At 44.3% G+C, this 23,365-nt stretch overlaps 1 protein-coding gene across 1 annotated transcript in view; it reads left to right on the top strand.

Annotated features, from left to right (window-relative positions):
* Window positions 1-23,365, top strand: part of NXF1 (nuclear RNA export factor 1) — a 537,434-nt gene that overhangs the window by 252,530 nt on the left and 261,539 nt on the right. Inside the window, exon 8 of the mRNA XM_069645157.1 lies at window positions 18,956-19,044. Coding sequence (XP_069501258.1) covers window positions 18,956-19,044 — 89 coding nt within the window. The remainder of the gene's footprint in view (window positions 1-18,955; window positions 19,045-23,365) is intronic.

Genomic DNA, 23,365 nt, shown 5'->3' with positions numbered 1-23,365 from the left:
CAGGGGACATTCCATTCCGGATTCCCTGGTAGTAACCAACACAAGAAAGAGGGCAGGGGTACCTCTCTCCACCAGTGAGGCACCACCTGACAAAGAGGGCAAGCGGTTATATGCCCTTGCAAAAAGAATTACATCCTCGGCCGCCTTTTCGGCAAGAATTGCCAACAACAATTCTTTGCTCGCTAGCTATGCGGACGCGCAGTGGGCCAAACTGGTCAAAGACGCCGAAGAAGCGCCGGAACCATTACGTACACGCCTGCTTTCAACTATTGGCGAAGGAACCCAGGTCAACCAGAGTATTGTAAAGAGCTCTCTGGATGCGGCAGAAACTGCGGGACGTTCCCTAGTTCAGGGAATAGTCCTAAAACGACACGTATGGCTGCGCAACTCAGGGTTCAAACCGGAGACACAGGCGTCTTTAATAAATAAACCTGTTGAAGACTCAAACCTCTTCGGGAAAGCGGTGGATGAGGCTCTGGAGATGGCTAAAAAAGAGTTTGATACTATCAAAACTCTTGACCAAATCTCTAAGCCCGCTACCAGGTGCGGCTATGGCAATAAACGCTTTTTTCGTGGCCAATGCCAACAACAAAACCAGCAGCAACAGTACCCTGCCACCAATTTCCATACCAATAGTGGCCAGTTCAGCCAAAGAGGACAGCGCCGGGGCAAAGGAAGAGGGCGAGGGTCCACCCCCAGAGGTTCCCAAGCCCCTAACAACACCAAGTGACGCGAAGATTCGCGTCCCCTCCCATGCAACACCGGTCGGGGGCCGGATAACATCCTTTCTTCCAGCATGGGAGGGTATAACGTCAGACCGCTGGGTACTTTCCACCGTAGCCCACGGATACTGCATCGAATTCAACAGTTCCCCAACATACAAACCCCCGAGGGGACGACGCATGTCACCGGAACATCTTGCCATCCTTCTACAAGAAGTACAGCAACTGCTGGAAAAAGGAGCCATAGAGGTCGTGCCTCTATCTCAGGTAACGGAAGGTATTTATTCAGTGTACTTCCTTGTACCCAAAAAGGATCTAACCATGCGCCCTGTATTAGATCTGCGCCCAGCGAACAAGTTTATCAAACCTCGAAAGTTTCGTATGGTGACCCTACAGGAAGTGATCCCACTGCTATCACAGGGAGATTTCATGACAACATTGGACATGAAAGATGCATACTTTCATATTTTAATGTTGCCAGCGCACAGAAAATACCTCCGGTTCATGATAGAGGGCAAACACTACCAGTTCAGAGTGCTACCCTTCGGCATAGCATCAGCACCGAGGGTATTCACGAAGGTACTGGCAGTGGCAGCGGCCCACCTGCGCAGGTTGTCCATCCCAGTTTACCCTTACCTCGACGACTGGCTCATAACAGGGGATTCTTACGAAACCTGCTTCTCCAATACCCAAAAGACTGTAGACCTTTTGTTCCAGTTGGGCTTCTCCATCAACGAAAAGAAGTCCAGCATAGACCCCAGCCAAATCAAACAATTCCTAGGGGCTCTAATTCAAACAAAGGACGGCCTCGTCTTCCCCTCCAAAGAGAGGGTCCAAAACATGTTTCAGATCCCTCAATATGTGACCGGTCGAGAGGTGACGGTACGCAAAGCAATGCGCTTGCTAGGCATGATGGCGTCGTGTATTTATTTGGTACCTCACGCGCGCCTGCGCATGCGCCCAATGCAGGAGTGGCTCAACAGCCAGTGGTGTCAGGCCAGCGGACTATGGGACGACCTAGTGGTGGTCTCGCAGGCCTTAGTTCTCTCGCTACGGTGGTGGACAAAAGAAAACCTAGAAAAAGGGAAACCTTTTGCCACACCCGCGGCGGAAGCCACTCTAACCACAGACGCATCCCCCATAGGATGGGGGGCTCACCTATCCCATCAAACTGCCCACGGAGAGTGGACTCGGAACGTAGCATCCAAACACATCAATCTTCTGGAGCTACTAGCGGTGTTCAAGGCGCTAAAAGCCTTCAAGGAACACCTACAAGGCAAGACAGTGATGGTCCTTACAGACAGCACCACAGCCTTGCATTACATCAACAAACAGGGGGGAACCCACTCGCCAGGACTGTCCAAACTGGCCCAAAACATATGGAAGTGGGCTCTCAAACAGAATATGTTCCTTCTGTCACAACATGTACCAGGGGAACTCAATCTGCTGGCAGACAAACTCAGCAGAGATTTCCCCCTGCCCGAAGAGTACGAATGGCGACTGCACGAAGACATCGTCTTCGACGTCTTCACGCAATGGGGGTTCCCAGAAATAGACCTGTTTGCAACCCTGGAGAACTCACAATGCCAAAGTTACGCCTCCATGTATCCCCAGAACCAATCCAAGGGGAACAGTCTGTCGATTCAATGGTCAGGGAGATTTGTTTACGCTTTTCCCCCCGACTCCTCTTCTCAACAAGGTAGTGCACAAGATTCACCAGGAACAAGTAACCATGATACTGGTGGCTCCAATGTGGGCCCGACAGCCATGGTTCGCTCACTTGATGGAGATGTCTCTATCTCCCCCAATGAAACTCCCCTGCCCGTACAACATGCTGTCACAAGACAAGGGCAGGACTCTGCATCCATGCCCCCAGAACATGAACTTAGCAGCCTGGCTCCTGAGATCATAGAATTTGGACATCTACAGCTCCCACAGAGATGCATGGACATCCTCAGGGAAGCCAGAAAACCTAACACTCGCCACTGCTATTCTAGCAAATGGAAGAGATTTGTCATTTGGTGCAGAGCAAAGAGCATCAACCCAATTGACTGCTCTCCCACACATATTATTCTATACCTGACCCATTTATTGGATTCAGGTCTAGTGTTCAATTCCATTAAAGTCCACCTAGCGGCACTTTCTGCATACACCACTTCCCAACTCAAAGTGTCGTGGTGGAAGATCCCTGTTATAAAGGCCTTCATGGAGGGAGTAAAGAGAATACACCCCCCGATAGCTGACCCAGCTCCCGGATGGGACCTTAACGTGGTACTTACCAAACTCATGGGCTCACCATTTGAACCCATGCACAAACCAACTCTTAAAGACCTCGCTCTTAAGACTGCTTTTCTAATAGCTATCACCTCCATCAGGAGAGTAAGTGAACTACTCTTTCTGTTCTAGACCCCTTTGTTACAGTTCACAAAGATAAAGTGGTTCTACGCACTCACCCAAGGTTTGCTCCAAAATTCATCTCAAAATTCCATGTAAACCAGTCTATAGAACTACCAGCGTTCTTTCAAAATCCTTCCAATTTGGGAGAAAGGACTCTGCACACACTAGATGTGCGCAGAGCGGTCATGTTCTACAAGGAAAGAACCAGACCACTGAGGAAGACTAATCAGTTCTTCGTCTCGGTGGCAGCAGGAAGAGAAGGGGATGCAGTTTCAAAGTCCACTATTTCTAGATGGATTGTTCAATGCATCACTCTCTGCTATACTCTTGCTAAGAGAGAACTGCCCTTTAGGCCAAGAGCACATTCTACTCGAGGCACTGGGGCGTCCATAGCTTTCATTGCAAATGTTCCCCTTGAGTCCATCTGCAAAGCGGCTACCTGGAGTTCTGTGCACACCTTTACAAAACACTACTGTCTAGATGCACACTCTAGATCTGACTCCCAGGTGGGACAGGTAGTATTAAGACATCTTTTCTCTACTGTTCCTTCTCATAACCCACCGCCAACTCCGGGTACTGCTCGCTAGTCTATGCACAGCATGTGATTCTAAGCAGATTAACAAACATCAGAAGACAATGCATTACTTACCGTAAAAGCATTTCTGATGGTTGTATCTGCTTAGATTCACATGCGCCCACCCTTCCTCCCCGCTTGAATGGAAGGAACATAGACATCTTTATATATTTCTCTCTTTTCTGTACTCACTCACGTCTAGAAGGCTCCCTCAGGGCAGAAAAATACAAACAGAGGGACCTCGACGCGTGAGGGATTGTGGGTACAACACACGTCACTATAGGGATAGTGTTACAGACACGCCTTGTCGACGTCCCCTTTTCGACTACGAAAAACAAAATGCAATACTCCGCAGTGACCACTGGATGTCGGACCTATGCACAGCATGTGAATCTAAGCAGATACAACCATCAGAAATGCTTTTACGGTAAGTAATGCATTGTCATGTTAAACACTCCCCCCGCGGTTGCATTAACTAATATTTACCAAGTTACAACCCCGGGTACTCTACCCACAATGCCTGAAAATGGCTTCATATTGCAGAGTGTATCGTGCGAGCGTGAACAATTATCACAATCGCTGATTATGTTCTCAGATTCTGTCCATAATTCCTCAGTACTATCGTTTACACAACCCACCCGAGACAAATGAAACATCCTTTTCCAGACAGTCAAGCGGCGTATGTCAGCTGCGCCTGCTCCAGTGGAAAACTTCCCTTCAGGCCATGAATACAGCGTTATTTTCGCTAGCCAAGCTTTATGAAACGCTGGACTCGGGCTTGTCTGACCAAAAATTCCCACTGAGAGAAATACTAGAATCTAAGGCTGTTAATGTTTTAGTGACCCTGTTCCCGTCTGTTATTCCCAGTTTGTAGAATAGTAACATCAATCGGGCTCCTCCCAGTGTCTAACTTCTGGTCGCTCCTCCTAAAATTGAAGTAGCTCGAGTCAATGTAACATCTGTTGAACCGCGCGACTCAATACAAAAAAATGCCCCTTCCAAGCAAAATGGTTGTGCTATACAACAGGAGGATGATTTGGACCAGATAACGCCGGAAGGTAATCATACAGCGTAGCCTCCAGAACCTGTGACAACTATACCTAGTTGTGAGAGGGAAAACAATTCAAATTTCAATATTTCTGATGCTAAGAATAAAAGGAAAAACAAAAAAAATAAACGTTCCAAATATAAATTCTGTTAAAAAGACGAAAAATGAAAAAATATCTAAAGCACAAAAAAGTAAAAATGCTTGGCAATTTGTAAAGATGCTAACATTGCCGGACCGAGGAATTAGAGGGAGGTGCAGCTATCGTAAGGAAATATGTAGCCTTGGCAAAAATAAAAGCGACTGCATCTCAGACAAACAATGCCACTGGCACATCGAATGCCCCATTAATGCAGGAGATAAACTATGCTCCATTGAATGATCTTGTTGAAGCAATTACAGTAAATAATGCTATGTCAACTGACCCAAAGACTATTCCAATGCCCCAAATAATCAAGGATAAAGTAGTCGATACCACTTCATCAGATCCTAGAAAAGACTCCCCCTTCCCCACCCTAGAGTCGAGGCGAGAAGAAATCAATGGCCATTTTTATGTCTCGGCCTGTTTCTTTCGTCAAACAAAAGGATCAAATGTAATCAGCAAATGTGCTTAAAGACTCATTACTAAGTGAGACAACTCGGGCACTACTACCTAGAAATGAGTTTCGGAGAGTTATTAGACCACAATCTTACCCAAGTAAGTTTGATCTGCTAAAGAGTAAGAACGTTGAAACAAATGTCATACTGACAGGAAGACATAATAACTGTGACAACTCAAGACACTTTAGTCTGATTCTACAAAATCGAGGTGGTAATTTTGATACTTATGATCTAAACAGGTCTTCGTTTTTTTTATCTTAAAGTATTCCATCGCACCACGATGTCATAACCACTGATCTAGCACAGATCGAATTTATTCATGATTAAGATAGATCAGTGGTGAAAATGTGGATGTCATCAGGTTTGGTTCGAAATACTATCTGGCAAGACAAGATTTATACAACTTGGGCTTTATGCTATTAAATATAGCTGAAGTGAGTTCAGTGGAAAATCTGAAACAAATTAAGCAACAAGGAGCTATACAGACCAAACCATGTATGAATGCGCCCATGACCATCTCGTATTCCAACGACGGGTTGAACCAGTCTCGCTCATTGTCCCTGCTATGCCCCCAAAACTCTGAGATCACGCAATAACAATCCAAATCCAGCTCACAAAACATTGTCAATTTAGCCTTGTGGCACACACGAGGACATACGCATTTGATGTTGGCCACCTCTACCTGTCTAGCCCAATATGACATCATTTTATTGCAAGAAGTCTGGTTGAGGTCTTGCCCTGTTTGGGAAAACCATCAAGTATCTCTGATCTCTGCAACAGCTCCACTGAGAGGTAGACAGATGGCGGGCCTTTTAATAGCCATCAAGACCTCCAGCGGACTGACTATAGAATCATGGGCTTCTCCAAATAATGATATCCAATTAGTCAAGATCATCTGCCACAAAGTATGTAACGCGTGTCTAAATCTGTAATCATTCAACCATTAGATTCCTGTTTTTTCAAATATTTGGACACATGCTTTGATCTGATCACAAAGGAGCCGTCTATAAATCATACAATAGTGGCGGGTGATCTTAACATGAACTGCCTGAAAGGAAAAAGTGCCAAGTTAAGAGAAACTGTGAGGCAATGGAACTGCCTCATGAAAGAAAGAGGACTTGTCATGGTTAATGGGCCGGTTCAAAATGATATTCCTCCAAACGATACATGGCATTGTGGTAATCAATCTTCCCTAATTGACTATGTATTTGTTGACAGTAAACTATTCACAGCAGTGAAATCCTTTAAACTCGGGATCTAAGTGATCATAATATCCTTGATTCGACCTGGGAACGTCCAAGTGTTGGAGAACAGTGTGCAGTTCTATAAGGTTGATCTAATGTTATCAGCTAAAAGAAACCATTTTAGATGGACCCCATCATCCTTGGATAATCTATTGACAGTCATATCATATCCAAAAGACACCTTATTCCCTCATATTCATCAGGATGGAACATATGTACCTATTTTACAGATTTTCAAGCAGCAACAAACATCTAGATTGACGAATAACAAAGTACATTCACATGTATATGATAATATCGGATCTCGTAAAACTCTCCTCCGTAGGGAGATTCGTCATCTTGTAAATCTACCTGTGGCGGAGAAAGTGAAACAAACGTCCAGGCTTAAGAATGCTTATAATAACTGGCTTAAACGGCATAAAGCTGCCATGATCTTGAAAGATGCCCAAGTCATGCTGCATTCCATAGCATCAGAAAGTTCTGCCATGATCTGGGTCTGATCAAAACAGTATATATCAACTCACAATCAGTTAGCCAGATCAGTGCAGTCTCAGGAAGTATGGGAGCAGTCTTACACTTCACTATATGCAGATGCTCATTGAGCCAACTATCCTCTTTCTGTTATGAGATCTCAACTAACCATTCATCAGGCAGATATACCGGATACCATTAGAAAATTGAGTACATGAAGAGCTCCTGGCCCAGACGGGCTCTCTAATCTAATGTTAAAATCCCACCCTGAAGCTTGCTCTAATATTTTGAGTGATTTTCCAGCAAACCCTCCACTCAAACAATTCCCCACTCGTGGCAGAAATCTATCATTGTGCCCATATACAAAAAGGGAGATTAGAGTGGCACCTTAAAATTATAGACCAATAGCGCTTTTAGACGCCCCTGGAAAGCTTTTTCCACATTCAATTCCAAACGAATTTAAGAAGTGGACCAATGCTTCCAACACAAATTATTTACTTCAAACAGGTTTCATGCCAGGGTTTCTAGGAACATCAATCAACCTCCATGCAATTCATGCTATAAAAGAACATGAAATGCAAATGAAATAATCTTTATTTCTGGCGTTCATAGACTTTGAAACCGCGTTTGATTCTGTGTCAAGACATCTATTGTTTAAAATAATTGGCAGTCAGTTCCTGCCCTAAACATCTTCAATATTGGATACGTCAATTTCATACAAACACATCTATTCAAATTCGATTGTCTATGGATGGTAAATTTACCCTTCAAATATACACTTACAGAGGTTTGAAACAGGGCTGCCTATTGGCTTCTTCCTTTTTTAACTATTTTATTGCAGCTATTGCGGCAGATTTTGTTGACGTGTTATCGGATGCCCCTCCTCTAGGAAACTGTATGATCCCTTGGCTGTTTTACGCCGATCTGGTGTTATTGGCAAAAACGTCCAGGGGCCTGCAAGCCTTATTGGACAGGTTGGAAAAATGTGACACACAATGAACTAACTGTCAATCTAAAATAAATCAAAGATGATGGTAGTTGCTACACCATATGTGAAAAAATTGATCCATCAAGTCTGGTCCTTTCAGCACCATCCCCTTGAAATTGTACTTGAATACAAATATCTGTGCCTAACGTTGATACCTTGCGATCAGATTCTCCATATTATGCTGATATGAGAACTAAAATGAGAACGGCTGTAGCCCAGACTTCAATTTTGCACCCTAAATATGGGACTTTTTCCCTTAAACCAGTACTAATATATTACTGTCAAAAAGCCATTCCCATGATAATGTTTGGTGCTGAAACCAGGATATGGCGAGATGAGTTGTTTTGGTCGCCCCTTGAGGGCTAGTTTCGGAAGTCCATATTGAAATTGCCTAAGAGTATGTCAATATGCTTGGTACGTTATGAACTAAGGCTAACCTCACTATATACGATGTATATGTGGAAATGATGTGCCCTCCACCGGAAGTGCATCATGAGTACCAACGGCAGTTCCATTTTACACGTTCTATCTACAAGGAAACAACCATCCATACAACACTGGCTATTTGGCGAGAAAAGGTGAAGGACTTTCTGCAAGAGGCGGATGTTTCCAGAGATTTACTGATTCAAAATTCTGATAAGGCAAAAAACAAAATCATGCTATGGGACTGGATCAGTACTCGTGAAAAATGTTAAACTAATCATGCAAAAACATTTCCTACTCTGATTAAAAAGCTTAGAACGCCTGAATCTTATATGCTAAAATTTCCACAGAGACCTCTTTCTAAGGTTCAGGCTTAATGTATGGCATACACAAGATGTTTTGACTAGATGGAAACTAATTCCAGACACCAAGAAGGTTTGTTGATTTTGTAAACACTCTGGCACTCCAGAAACTTTGCCACACTTAACATCATCCTGTTCGGCACGTCTGGATAGAATATTGGTTATTTCAAGTCCAATTTTGATGCATATAAGTCCCTTTTGGTTTCTGGTATTGGATTTATAACGCGGAAACTAACAAACGGAGAATTGCTGTTATACATTTTCTGTTGTCTTTTAAACTTGAAGATAATATTTTGGACCTATAGCGAAATCTTCTCGCATATGTGCGACTCGGTTAAGGTGTATAAATAGACATTTATTGTACAGATCGTATCAGAAGAGTATGCAAACATGTGTTGAATCACGCCAACTCATTCTTATTTTAAGGTCATTTAACTGTACTACATTTTTGTAATTGGGATAGCATCCAAAATGTAAGAATGTGTACATATTAATTTGTAAATGTTGTGAAGTATAAATTTTTTTATCCTTCATTTTTTAAATATGTATAATAAGATGTAAGACATTGAAAAGTTGATTTTTCAGCTATATCAATAAAAATAAAAAAAGAATCAAAACCATCTCGGCTATCTACGTTCTACCATATGGTAGAAAAATCGACTTCTAGGAAAGATCGTCCTGGTACTACAGGGAAGCCAAGGGGTGAGAAGATTACATCAAGTAGGTTACAATTCTGCCGCATTATCAGGCCAAGAGGGTCCTCAAGTAGAGAAGGCTATGCCTAGCACATCAAACCAACCAAACACATTAATCCACCAGGGACAAGTGGAAGCTAAAAACCAATTGCATCTAGAATAGAATATACTTGAACAATTTAATCGAATGGGATATGATATCCTTATTTTTAGCAATGGCACTGGAAGCAGCAGGGTTGGGGATGAGAACCCCACCATACAAAAAACTCAAGAGCAAGATGGTACTGATTTTAATAACGAGAGACCTGTATTCCGGGGGGAAGAGGACCAAGGGTGGCGCTGGCTAGCCCCCTCACTTAGGGAATCGATCTCCCAAATAAAATCTTTCCACCAAAAACTTGAACCTCCCAAGTTGCTCCAAAGTAAGCAAACTTCGATTGGATTGTGTCCTCCCACGTATTCCTCATCTTGTGATAAATCGTTATCTTCAGCTTCGCTGCTTCGGAAAAAGAAATTCTCGGCAGAGGGCGCTGTGCTCGAGGTCGTGGCGTTGATTGTCCCTCGACGTACTCCGTACTCTGTCGACGTCACCGATGGTATAAGTAGCTCGAGCCGCGCCCGTTGCTTCAGTTCCGTTTTTCCGATCGCTTCGCTATCAAGAACGGCGTTTTTCTTTGAGAAAATGTCATTATCTTCGACACCCAGAACTGGGTTTAAAAAGTGTGCGGATTGTGGGTCTAAGATGTCAATTACCGATCCCCACCAGATTTGTCTCTGGTGTCTCGGTTCCAGTCACCGAACCGACGACTGCGGCACCTGCCAATCGATGACCGAAAAAGCTCTTCGTGAGAGGAGAGGTAAACTGTCGGTGGGGAGGGAGGCCTCAAAAAAGGTTTTGTCAAAAAAACATAAGAAAGCGACCGATTCTAAGGGATCGGATCGCCATAGGCACTCGAAGAGATCTCGATCTAGAAGTAGATCGAGACATTCTTCGTCGTCATCGAAAAAAATGAAGAGGAGACATAGATCTCCATCATCTTCTTCATCAGGGTCGACCGAAGAAATTAGTTGTCCGACTAAATCGTATTCTCCCAGTAAGTGGGAAGAATTCCGCAAAAAGATGATGGAGGTTTTTGAGAATGCGGCCTCGACCCCCTCGAAAGAACCTCAAAAAAGCCATACCCTTAGGTAGCTCCGTTGGACGACAAAGGGAAGTCCAAGGCTACTATGGCTAAGACCAGTAGCGTCGAGGAATACAAAAAACCTCGAGTCGACGTAAAACCGTCGAAGAAACCTCGAGTCGAGCGCCTCTCCAGTGCCAGCCAAGAAACACAAATCGTTGAAGACTTCGACAACTTCGTCGACGCCCTCGACGTCGATAATTTCGACACCAAAACCACATGCGTCATCGACGCCATTATCGAAGTCATCTTCGAAAACTTTGAAGACTTCGAAGACACCCTCAAACTTCGAGGGATTTGCCATTTCCTTCGAAGCAGATGGAAGAGGAAGAAAGGAGATTCACTCCTTTGCCCAGATCAGACTTTTTCAAGTCTATGTCTGCAATTTATGAAGTCTGCTTCAGAAGAAGACTAAGTTACTCCTTTGGGAGTTACTTATGGGACAAGACAAGTTCCTGAAGAACTTATTGACCAGGAATCCAGAATGAGAGACCTGAGTGATACTTTACACTCTGCCAGTGGAGTTACATCCCCAGAATTAGAGTTTGCCAAACCTGATCCTGCAGAGCATGCAGATGCTGGGTACAGGGGTCTTATGACCAGGGTAGTTGAATACATGGGTTGGGGTAATACTTCACCCATTTTTGAACAAGATGACATGACGGATATCGTCAAGGGACCTCAGAAGTATCCTGTTCTCCCTTTTCACAGGGCCCTTCAAAGGACTGTGAAGAAAAACTGGGAGAAACCAGAAACCATTGCTGTTGCAGACAGCACTTTTCCAAGAAAATACAGACCAGCTGGATCGGATCCTGAATATTTGAATAAACATTCGACTCCAGAGAGTTTAGTTATTCAAGCAGCATCCACTTCAAAACAAACTGCTTATCCAACTATCCCTCCAGATAGAGAGGATAAAAAAATGGACGCCTGGGCACGTAAAGTTTTCACGTCGGGCAGTATGGCACTTAAGTCGGCAAATGTCACCTGTACCCTAGCCAGGTTTACCCATACCCTGTGGGACTGTATTTCGGCGGCGGCTGATCATATTCCGGAAGGCGAAGAAAGGGAAGGCTTCCTGAATATAGTCAAAGACGGGAAGGAGGCAATGGGGGAATGCCTCCAGTCTGGACTGGATACTGCTGATAGTATCAGCAGATCCATGGCTGCAAGCGTTGTGCTACGCAGATTTGCGTGGTTGAGGAAGTCGGGATTTGCACCGGATGTGCAAGCTAGACTCCTCAACATGCCCTTTGATGGCTCGAGGCTCTTTGGCAGAAAGGCTGATGAAAGCCTTGAAAAACTTCAGACATCGAAAGCGGCAGCTAAATCACTTAGCGCCTCTTTGCGCCAGCCTCTAAAACCCTATTCCGGCTCATATTCCTGGAGGGGTCGTTCTTTTCGATACTACTCCTCTTTTGGTAGAGGAAGAGGACAGGCCTCTCAAAGGGGCAAAAGGAACTTCCCTCATAGAACACGGGGAAGAGGTGCAAAATCAGCCTCAGGAGCGGCATCTGTACCCTCAGCCACTCCTACAGTCGCCTCCAAATCCCTCTGAGACCTTGTTACACAAAACACCAGTGGGAGGCAGGATCTCAACATCTGAAGGAATGGCGGGGCATTACCTCAGATGCTTGGGCACTGGAAACAGTAGCCCAAGGTTACTGTCTCCCCTTTCTAAAAAGGCCTCGGAACCATCCACCGGGAGCCAATTCCGTCAAAATTCCGGATCCGCTCCTGTTGCAGGAAATTTTAACCCTGCTAGAGAAAGGTGCCATAGAACTGGTACCTGTAGCGGAGAGGAACAGGGGTTGGTACTCCCCATACTTTCTCATCCCAAAAAAGGACGGAGGACTGAGACCCATTTTGGACTTGAGAAACTTGAACAAGTTCCTCAGGAAGGACAAGTTCAAGATGGTGACTCTTTCTCAGATCCTTCAGGCTCTCCAACTCCAAGATTGGTTGGTATCATTGGACCTTCAGGATGCTTACTTTCTGTGCTTTGGATGGATTGGCACATGAAAGTACCTGAGGTTCGCGATTGGCAATTCTCATTATCAGTTTCGAGTTCTGCCATTCGGGTTGACCTCCGCCCCGAGGGTTTTCACCAAACTGTTGGCAGTTGTGGCAGCAAGTCTCAGGAAAGGAGGTATTCACATATATCCCTACCTGGACGACTGGTTGATCAGTGCAAGTTCTCCAGAACAAGCTCAGGAACATCTTTCGATCACCTGCCACTTCCTCCACAAACTGGGCTTCTCCCTCAATTTCAAGAAGTCCCACATGATACCATCCCAGAAACTCCAGTTTATCGGAGCAGTCTTGGACACTTCATAGGGAAAAGCCTCGCCTCCCGAAGTGAGAGCTCTCCACATCCAGCAGATGGTAACAAAATTCCAGAATGCCCAACATCTACCGGCCTTCGATTTTCTCAGGTTGCTTGGCCTCATGGCATCCTGCATTTTTCTAGTACCAGAGGCCAGGCTGAGAATGAGATCCCTTCAATGGGCACTCAGAACTCAGTGGTCCCAGTTCTCAGGGAATATGTCGGATCTTCTGCAAGTCCCGAGCGCAGTTGCTCAGGATCTGCTATGGTGGGCTTGCAACGACAACATTCTCAAGGGAGAGTCTTTTTGGCAACCAGGGCCGGAGATAACGGTAGTGACGGACGCCTCACTCACGGGGTGGGGAGCACACACCAATGATCTGACAATCGGCGGTCGTTGGTCTCCATCGGAGTCCAAACTACACATCAACCTATTAGAGCTGAAGACAATCAGACTAGCTCTGAAGGCCTTTCTGCCTTCTGTACAGGGAAAGAATGTTCTGATAATGACGGACAACACAGTGGCCATGTACTATCTCAACAAGAGAGGAGGTGTAGGGTCACTGCCACTGTGCAGAGAGGCAATGCAGCTCTGGTTCTGGGCAATACGAGAAGGAATCTCTGTCGGCAATTCACCTAGCCGGAGAGAAGAACACGGCGGCAGACGCTCTGAGCAGGCAGAGCACGGTCTCGAACGAGTGAGAGCTGGCTCAGGGAGTCCTTCTGGAGATTTTCGCCCTTTGGGGAACCCCTCAAGTGGACCTGTTCGCCTCCGCGATCAACCGGAAGTGCGATCAGTACTGCTCAAGGGAATTTCCTCAAAGAGGAGCTCTGGGAGACGCATTCGTAGTGGAGTGGAAGTTTCCACTGCTGTACGCGTTTCCTCCAGTCCCTGTGATTCCTCAAGTAATCAGGAGGTTGAGAAAGTTCAGGAAAACCATGATCCTAATTGCCCCGGATTGGGCCAGGAGGACGTGGTACCCGGACCTTCTAGACATGTCCATCTGCCCTCCAATACGTCTTCCGCAAAGAGAGGATCTTCTCTCGCAAGAGGAAGGTCGGGTTCTCCATCCAGAGGTCAAAACACTCAACCTTCACGCATGGTTTCTGAGAGGTTGAGATACAAGGATTGGGATCTTCCGGATGACGTAATGGAAATATTGCTTTCGGCCAGAAGACCAGCAACAAAGTCTTTGTACCGATGTTGCTGAAATAGGTTTAGTAACTGGTGCAAGGACAAGGATGTGGACCCTTTTCAGTGTGGCACACCAATGGTGCTTTCTTTTCTGCTACATCTAGCTAATCTGGGGCTCCAGATAGGAACGATAAAAGGATACCTTGCTGCGCTGTCCATTTTCAAGCGCTCCTCAGAAGAGGTTTCATATTTCAAAATACCGTTAATAATTCATTTCTTAAAGGGGCTCACTAATGTATACCCTCCAGTCCCTTTTCATGTACCAGCCTGGGACTTAAATTTAGTATTAAAATTCTTGACTTGCATACCTTTTGAGCCTCTGCACTCATGTCCATTGAGGCTTTTGACTCTAATAACTGTCCTTGTGGCCCTATCATCAGCGAAACTTAACGAACTTCAGGCTCTCTCATGCAAACCACCATATACTATTGTTTATAAGGATACGGTAGTCCTTAAAGTTAAACCTTCATTTTTGCCAAAAGTAGTCTCGGACTTCCATTTGTCACAAAAAATAGTACTTCCTACGTTTTATCCTCCTCACCAGGGCAAAGAAGAGGAGAGATTACACAGATTAGATCCCAAGAGGGCTCTTAGTTTTTACATCTCTAGGATGGCTAAATTGAGACAAGATGACCAACTGTTTGTGGGTTACACTGGTCAAAAATTGGGCTGATCTGTAACAAAACAGACCATTTCCCGCTGGATCATATTAGTCATAGTTGAATGCTACAGACTAGCGGAAAAAGAACCACCAGATGGGCTTCGTGCCCATTCTACAAGGGGAATGGCTACTTCTGCGGCTCTAAAGAGGGGAGTCCCGGCAGCAGACATTTGTGCAGCTGCAACCTGAAAACAATACATACCTTTGCTAAACATTGTTTGGACACTGCCTCCTCTAACAAGGGTTTATTTGCAAAGGCAGTTCTGCATTCTGTCCACGAAAACTGAAATGGTACTCCCACCTCCTAAAATTGATGCTATGGGAGCCTATCACAAGATGAGGAATACGTGGGAGGATACAATCCATTCGAAGAACAAGTTACTTACCAACTGTAACGTTCTTTCGACTGGATGTTCCTCCCACGTATTCCTCATCGACCCTCCCATCCAACCCCACAGTACAGTTTACGTGTTCTTACACTTTCCTCTCACGAAGAATGTATCGGTCATGGGACACGCCTGGGTGTTCCTCCTATATATATTTCATCGAAAAAACAGAACTGAAGCAACGGGCATGGCTTGAGCTACTTATACCATCGGTGACGTCAACAGAGTACGGAGTACGTCGAGGGACAATCGACACCACGACCTCAAGCACAGCGCCCTCTGCCGAGAACATTTTATTCCGAAGCAGCAAAGCTGAAGATAACGATTTATCACAAGATGAGGAATACGTGTGAGGAACATCCAGTCGAAGAACGTTACAGTTGGTAAGTAACTTGTTCTTCTGCCCTGGAACTCTAGAGGCCATAGCAATTTTTTGACATCTGCTGATCTGTGTGAAAAAATTAAATCATTCGAGCTGATTTGTATTCAGGAATCCTGGGTGACAGCAAATCTCCAACTGGATGGTTATGAAAGCCTCCATCAGTTTGCTAAGAAAGGTAATCGTGGTAGAGCCTCAGGCGGATTGCTAATTGCAATTAAGAACGAAGCGGGAACTAACATTTTGGAATCGGTAGATATCACAAACTGAGCCATGGCGGTGATCCTAGAGCTTCACATAGACCTAACTCCATTTAGGGTTCTGGTGATAAATATTTACTGGAACCCCATTGAGGTGTTGGCAGATTTCATAGCAAAAATACATGCATGCCTTACTAGTATGATGTTGAAATTCAAAGGACTACAAGTCATAGTGGTTGTTGACCCCAACGCTGAGATACACTACAGTATCGCACTTACAAAAAACTGTGGGGCAATCTCGCTACGGAATAGCGCATCAGACAAAATTGAAGGCGCCCCATTTGGCAGCACTAAGACCAATTAAAAGTCACATTTGGCGGCATTTTTTCCAAAATTGGGACCTTCACCATGTGAATGCTTTATTTAATAGTTCCAGCATGGTGTGGTCTTGTGGCTCTAAAATGTCTTGCATAGACCATGTGTTTTTATCTATAAAATTGCTTGGCTATTGTACCCATTTTGCAGTGGTAGACTCCACCTTTAGTGATCATAAATTCCTTGAATTAGAGTTGACCGGTGAATTAAACAATCTCTAACGGTAAAATGTTATCCAATTCTATCAATAGTACGGACTGTGTAGCGCGGAAATCCACTAGGATTTGATCCTTTAATAAGACAGCAAAAAAAATAGATCAAATAGAAAGATTGTTTTTTTTAAATAGCACGATCCATCAGGAACTGCAATCTAAAAACCTTTGAGCAGCAAAACGGGCATGACAAAATTGGCTGAGGTCTCATAAGGCCTCTATGCTACAAGCCGCCAACGAAGCAATGCTAAATACTCTGAGGGAAGAGTTCAGGACGCCAATTTTGGACCCTAATAAATAAACTGGAATCATCACAGGTTACCCTCCTCTCTAACTGTATTATGGAGGACAAATGGATCTCCCATTTTGATTCCCTATATGCAGGTAAATTAGTATTTCCCGAGGAATTGATGGCATGCACAAACTACCCAGGGGAATATGATTTCATGATGTTAGATATAAAAAAAAAAAAAAAACAGATTTCTTCTAAACCATCTAGGGCCTGCGGTCCAAACGGTTTGGCAAATGCAAGTCTAAAAGCTAACCCTGAGATTTGGGCTAAAGCGCCCTTTTTACTATTTTCCGATATTAGTCTGAAACGACACATCTCAACCTCTTGGAATATCTCGTACACTGTACCCATTTATAAGAAAGGAGACACACGGCCTCCTTTAAATTATCGGCCCATCACAATTATGGATGCTGAATTAACATTTTTTACTGGACTAGTGCTTAAAAACATAGTAGCATGGGCTGATTCTAATAACATCCTAACCAGTAGACAGTTTGGTTTTCGGAAAGGTATGGGGACAGAAATTGGAGGTTTGATCTTCAACCTTTTATTGGAAAAAGCCTGTAAGAAAGCAGCTACCACGATATATATGGCTGCGATTGACCTTTCATTAAAGGTTGACTGAATATTGCTGTGGTCCAAGCTTTTACATCTTGGTCTTCCATTTGGAATTCTTGCAGTCCTAATTCATGTGCATGAGGGGTTCAAAATCCAGGTTAGGTTAAATGCAGACGGAACAATCTCTCCCAAGATGGAGGGAACCAAAATTAATTGGTGCGCCTATGACGATGATTTTTTGCTAATCTATGGCACCCCTATAGGCTTACAACATAAACTTACTACTTTCTCACATTACATAAAGAAAAATGGACTAATAATAAAGGAGAAAAAAATCAGTTATAATGTGCCTAACAAAACGGGAAAAAATGTCAACCTTTTAAATGGAGTATAAACGATCAAATGCTTGTAAGAACTAGCTCAATGTGCTATTTGGGTTTCCCAGTCTTTGATACCAACAAAAGCTACCTGTACAGGAACTGCGTGTTGGAAAGAGCCTCCAGATGAAAAAAGTTGCAAAGAAGTATTGCAAGTATTCTCTGATTCCTTTACTTAGATTCTACAAGCAACAAATTATTCCCAAAATCATCTATGGGCTAGAATTATTACCCATTTTATTTTTATTTATTTATTTTTCTTCTATATTTCTCCATAAACTGGAATCTAAAATTTGGCAAAAGGTTATTCATTGCCTCCCGAAAAGTGTTCCGCTAACTGCTTTGAGATACGAATTGGGCCTGTTCTCGATAGACTGTATGGTACAATGGAGAAGGCTGATATTGTATAGAAACTTGATTGGGCCTAATCAAAACAGTCTCTTTGCTGAGATAGGAAACCTAATGGGAACAAGCGCCTTGAAATCAACGTGGTTAACTACCCTACATCTAGATTGTCTAAAAATACTGGACAGGTTCGGATCATCACATACAACCTTGATGTCCAATCCCAGTAAAACCAAAAGAGCTCTTCAGTACAAAGAATGGGCTTCCACGATTGAGAGTGTGCAAGCATCAAAGATCTATCACCATTTAGTTCCCTATCGGAAACTCATGGGGAACCCCAAATCATATCTCATAACATTCCCAGACCCCATTCGGTGCATTGTTTACCTGAGATTTTGTTTTAATATCCTAATGACTGGAGAAATTCTGGAAATTAGAGAAGGTGACAAAGGTAAACCTATTACTTGTCGTTTTTGCAAAAGTTCTTCCTAAAGGGAAACTGAGACACTTTCTACTGGAATGTAATGCCATTAAGTCACAACATGTTAACGCCTTTGTTATGTTTGTCACCAACCCAGAGAACAACGATCTTGATGATATATGGTGGGAAATGTTTCACGGGAAAACTGTGCCCCTAAAACCGGCGATTGTCAAATTTCTAACCAATGAATGTGGCCTCACGACCCTGCCAGGACAACAGACCATTAACTTGGTTAAATGACTAGATTTTTTAATCTTATCTTTTTCTTCTTTTTCTCCAAGTCTTTCTATGAAAAATTGTTTTTCAGGTTTGATTTGTTTTAATGGTATCAGATTCTGATTCAAGCTTTTGTATTTTTTAGAAAATATTTTATATCCGTTTGTATAAGTTCTTGATTGTAAAGGTTTTGTTAAACCAAATACAATTTAAAAAAAAAAAAAGATTACTCATTTTCTTTTTCTCTCAGAACTCATGACTCAAGGTGTGGTTGTGATGCTGCAGAAGAGAAGCTGCATGGAAGCTGTGCTTAGGATCATTGAGGAGAACATCCCTGAGGTGAGTTACCCGGGACAAGCTATTCATAAAGACGTATCCAACTCATGCTTTAACTCTCGCTTCTTACTCACTTATCCCATGCAGCATGGTTTGTGTTGGGAAGGAACCAGGTTCCTCCCGAGCCCCCAAACGCTTTAGAGTGCCGCTATAAAGGACTAGGGGGGAAGAGGGGCACTGGGAAGGCTCTCTCATGCAAATATCACATGCAGGCATTGATGAAGGCAGTTATTGTTTAAATATAAAGTGCAATTAACTATTAGCTGGATAGCTTTGTAATATCAGATCCTAGGCATTGTAAAATCATAGTGTGATATAGGAGTCAAACTCTTCCCCCCCCCCCCTTCCCCCCCCCCCCACACCCCCCTCCTTCCCAGAAGCCAGAAGGAATGCAGCCTTTGAAATTCAAAAAATGGACTACAAGCGCTTACGCAGTGTTAGTCACTAAGGGTAGCACTGGCAGCACACAAACTGACTCACCAGCTGTCTGTCAAGGTTCCATGCAGGCTAAAATTAAGAATTAAATGTTCTGTGCGACAATAATAATTTGTCCCATTCTGCGTTTTTAAGTGTGGGGGAACCTACAGGGCCCAGATAACATTAGCAAAATGAGTGAAATATGGATCAAATGGAGGAAAATGGTTTATTAAAATGTTTAGTTTTTCCTGGGGCTAGCCCTCGAGGTTTCTAAAAGGCTGCAGAGCTGCAGTCTGTTTTTTGCATAAGGTAGCACAATGTAGAATTGCATGCTCTGGCAAAACCGCTGACAACGAAGAAAAGGCTTTGGTGCAACCCTAGTGTTAGGGAGAATTCTCAGAAATGTGTTAATTCCCTCCACCTTAGACACCCAGCAACTTTGCTGCATTTTGAGGACTTGATTTTTTCAACCTGGAGAGAGGGAGACCCTTGCTCCCACTCTCTCATGTATTTTAATGTTATTTTTTTAACACTGTTTCTTTTGGTTGTGGAGTCTGACAAACTCCATACGCATCATCTTTCATCTTTTACATTGTGTCACACACCTTCAGTGCAGTGGCACAGGGAAGCCTACCAGATTTCTCAAAGGTTTAAATACCTTCTCTGGGATAAACTACTGTTTCCCAGTGCAGTAAAGTGAAATTGACTTTACTTACCTTTGTAACTTTCTAGACCCAGCCCGCACTATCTTATAATAGGGTGCTGGAGGGGTTTCCTACTATCCCCTTTGTCTAGCTTCTCATGTAACATTTTTCATGTTACCCTTTCCTCACTGAATGACTGGTGGCAGTGGTTTCGTATTAACTACCATGGTGTGCATTTACCCGTGCGCTGCGTTCGCAGCTGTAGTAAAGCACCCAAGGATGCCATTTTTGTCAAAATGGCCCTGGTAATCTTTTTTTCACCGTTTCTTTGTGGAAAGGTCCTTGAGATTTACTCTGCGTGGCAAACCAGGTTTGGTCCCACTGTTTGTTTTGCCTTTGGCGGGATTCACGAGTGAAGCCCGCCTCTGGCTCCAGAGTGTCTGGGGGTAGGCAGGAAGTGAGGGAGGTGCCCAAAACTCCATGTGCTTAGTCTCCTAGGAGACCCAAATGCACTCTATGATTGGCTGGCTGACTGTCCGGCAAGGACAGCCACCCTGCTGGGTGACTGGCAGCTAGGCTGGAATGAATGGGAGTGAACTGAATAAAAGGCGGGTTTTGGCTTGGAAGGCAGAGTTGACCCCAAATGCACTCTATGATTGGCTGGCTGACTGTCCGGCAAGGACAGCCACCCTGCTGGGTGACTGGCAGCTAGGCTGGAATGAATGGGAGTGAACTGAATAAAAGGCGGGTTTTGGCTTGGAAGGCAGAGTTGACCACTGGACGAAGGAACCGAAGAACTTGGAGAGGATGCCTGTAACTCCTGGACCATTGGTTTGCCCGGTGAAGCCCTGCTGCAGTGCCGAAACGCCGAGTTTGCATCAACAGAGAAGCCCCTGCAAGGACGACTTCTCCCCTCGAGTTGGTGGGACCAATCAACTCAAAAGTAAGCCACCTGGACATCCATCTCAGAGCTGGTTGAATTTCTACAGAGTTGCTTCTGGAAACATAATATAGCCAGGGAGAGGAACACCAGATTGTGTGCGTTGTTTTTAAGCTGGCCAACAGCTCCAGGGAGATCCTCCGGACTCCCAGGAAGCAGTGCAGAGCCTGAGCCCCCTCAACAGAGTGCAGGACCCTAGAAGCCAGAAAAGTCCATCTTGACAGCCAGGTAACGCTGTGTTGCTATTTGCGGTAAACGTGAGGAGCTGAAACACTGAACAGCCACTGAAAGTGAAGTTTGCCGGTTGCAAGTTTTGACCATCCCAGTGCAGTGCAGCAGTCCCCCGACGTGCTCCTTGTCCCCACGACTGAGGCCCAGGAACAGTGAGATCTGCAGAGCTGCACAGGAATAGGAGTCATCTTCTGCATCTTTTCCTCATTTTAAAGGTAGTCTAAAAAGTCCAAGAGAACTGTAGAGTTGCTTGCATCTTCTACTACTCGCGTCTAATCAGCTTGTGGCCCTACATTTGATTCTTCTTTCTTCAAAGACTTCTAAAACATTGTGCAAAGACTTTCTACTTGCCTACAAAGAAGTGCTTCAGCTTACATAGACTTTTGCCTATTGACTTTGGCTTAGCCTCTTCTACTGAATGACTCTTATTGGGGGATCTGAAAGTATGTGCCTGATAAAGAATATTTGTGGTCTCTTGTATGTTCTAACTAATCTTTTACTTTGACCTATTACCGTATGATCCGAAATGCAACAGTGATAATGTCCCCAGCACCCGAGCAGTTGAAGTCACCTGAGGGTGTAGGTAGTGTCTATGGGCCATCCCAAAAGGGTATCTACTGATTTAGAGATATAAAGAGTGTACATTTCATGAAGTGTATTTGAGTATTACTATTATATTGCTCCCTTCTGAAGGTTTATTCTAACTGACAATTGTTTATTCAAGAAACCTTAAGTGTAAGAGTTTATTTGAATACGTGTAACTGTAAATCTCTGTGTAACTCCACTACAGCTCACATTGACCCCTCTTGAGATGAGCCTGGCTGCTCAACACACTAACAAAACTGTGTAGTACAATCTTATACCGAAGGTTGGGTTTCCTATACCTGTAGTCGGTTGTTTGTAGTGTTCCTAGAGGGTACTGCATACAAACTTTGCCCAACACCCACGACTGAGGCCCAGAAAGACCAGGATCTGCAGGACCTACAACAGGAACAGAATCCCGCTGGAACGAATTTCTTCAGACCTAAGGTACTGTGAACTAAGGGGTACTTACCTCTTGTGTAGCCTTGGTTGCTCTCAGTTGAGACTTGCCTTTTGCAGCGTTGCTTGCAGCTTTGCCCTTCACAAGCCTCCCAGCATGTGGCCCAACAGTGATTTCATTTTCTACAAAAATCTAACATTGCAAGACTTTTTACTTGCCTTCAAGAAGAACTCCAGCTCCCCTATACTTTGCTCAAGTGACATTGGCTTTCCTGGCTCCCTGAAGGCTCTTCTAACCTCTGTTTTAACTATCCCTTCAAAAAGTCATGCATTCTTTAATCTACATTGCCTGATGCAACCATTCCAACCAATCTACCTGCTGGTCGTGAATGTGCAGAGGCTGGTGATATCCACTAGTCTAGAGAAGACCTGGGTTTTGAGACATCCCACGACGTGCTGTGACCCTGGAGGGCTACAAACCACCAATACCCTGGGACCTCGAGCCTGACTCTGGTGCATGGTCTTCCGAAGTCTGAATCTGTCCAAAACCTTGGCGGACTCCTGCTGGATCGCCAGCGAAACTATTCAAATCCTTCAAGTACCCTCACCAGCGAGCAGGACTGAGAGAATGAAGAGAATCCGACCTGTGATATTCGTTCTTCATCTAGCTGCTGCAGAAAGGCACCAAATTCAGAGCCACAAGAATCTGTGAAGAAATCTTTCATGTAAGCATCCTGGCGGGTGCTGCTGCAAGTTTCCATCTAGTGCCCAGTTCTTTTGTCTCCAGACCAATAATCCAGGGACCAGGTCCTGTGCTGCTGCATTCTGAAGGCATCCACCCTGAAGCTGCTCTTTTCTCCTAAAGTAATGTGTGGGCTTGGGTTATACTTGCCCTACGCCTGGTGTGCATCCTCTGAGGCTGAGTGGGTGATTTGTGTGGTTGGAAGTTTGCCCATACCACTTGCCCAGGCCTAATGCTGGAACATATAGTGATCCTTCTGTGAATTCCCTGAAGAATGTAACTCTGAAAGTGAATGCGTACTTGTCTGACGAGTCGTGAAGTGACTCTCCTCAAAGTGGAAAAAATGCGAAAAGCGCTCTCGTTCCAGGA

This window comes from Ambystoma mexicanum, chromosome 2p (genome assembly GCF_040938575.1).
Source record: "Ambystoma mexicanum isolate Mex_15411 chromosome 2p, UKY_AmexF1_1, whole genome shotgun sequence".
NCBI lineage: Eukaryota > Metazoa > Chordata > Amphibia > Caudata > Ambystomatidae > Ambystoma > Ambystoma mexicanum.
Note: the sequence above shows the minus strand (reverse complement) of the source record. Positions and strands in the feature narration are given on the sequence as shown.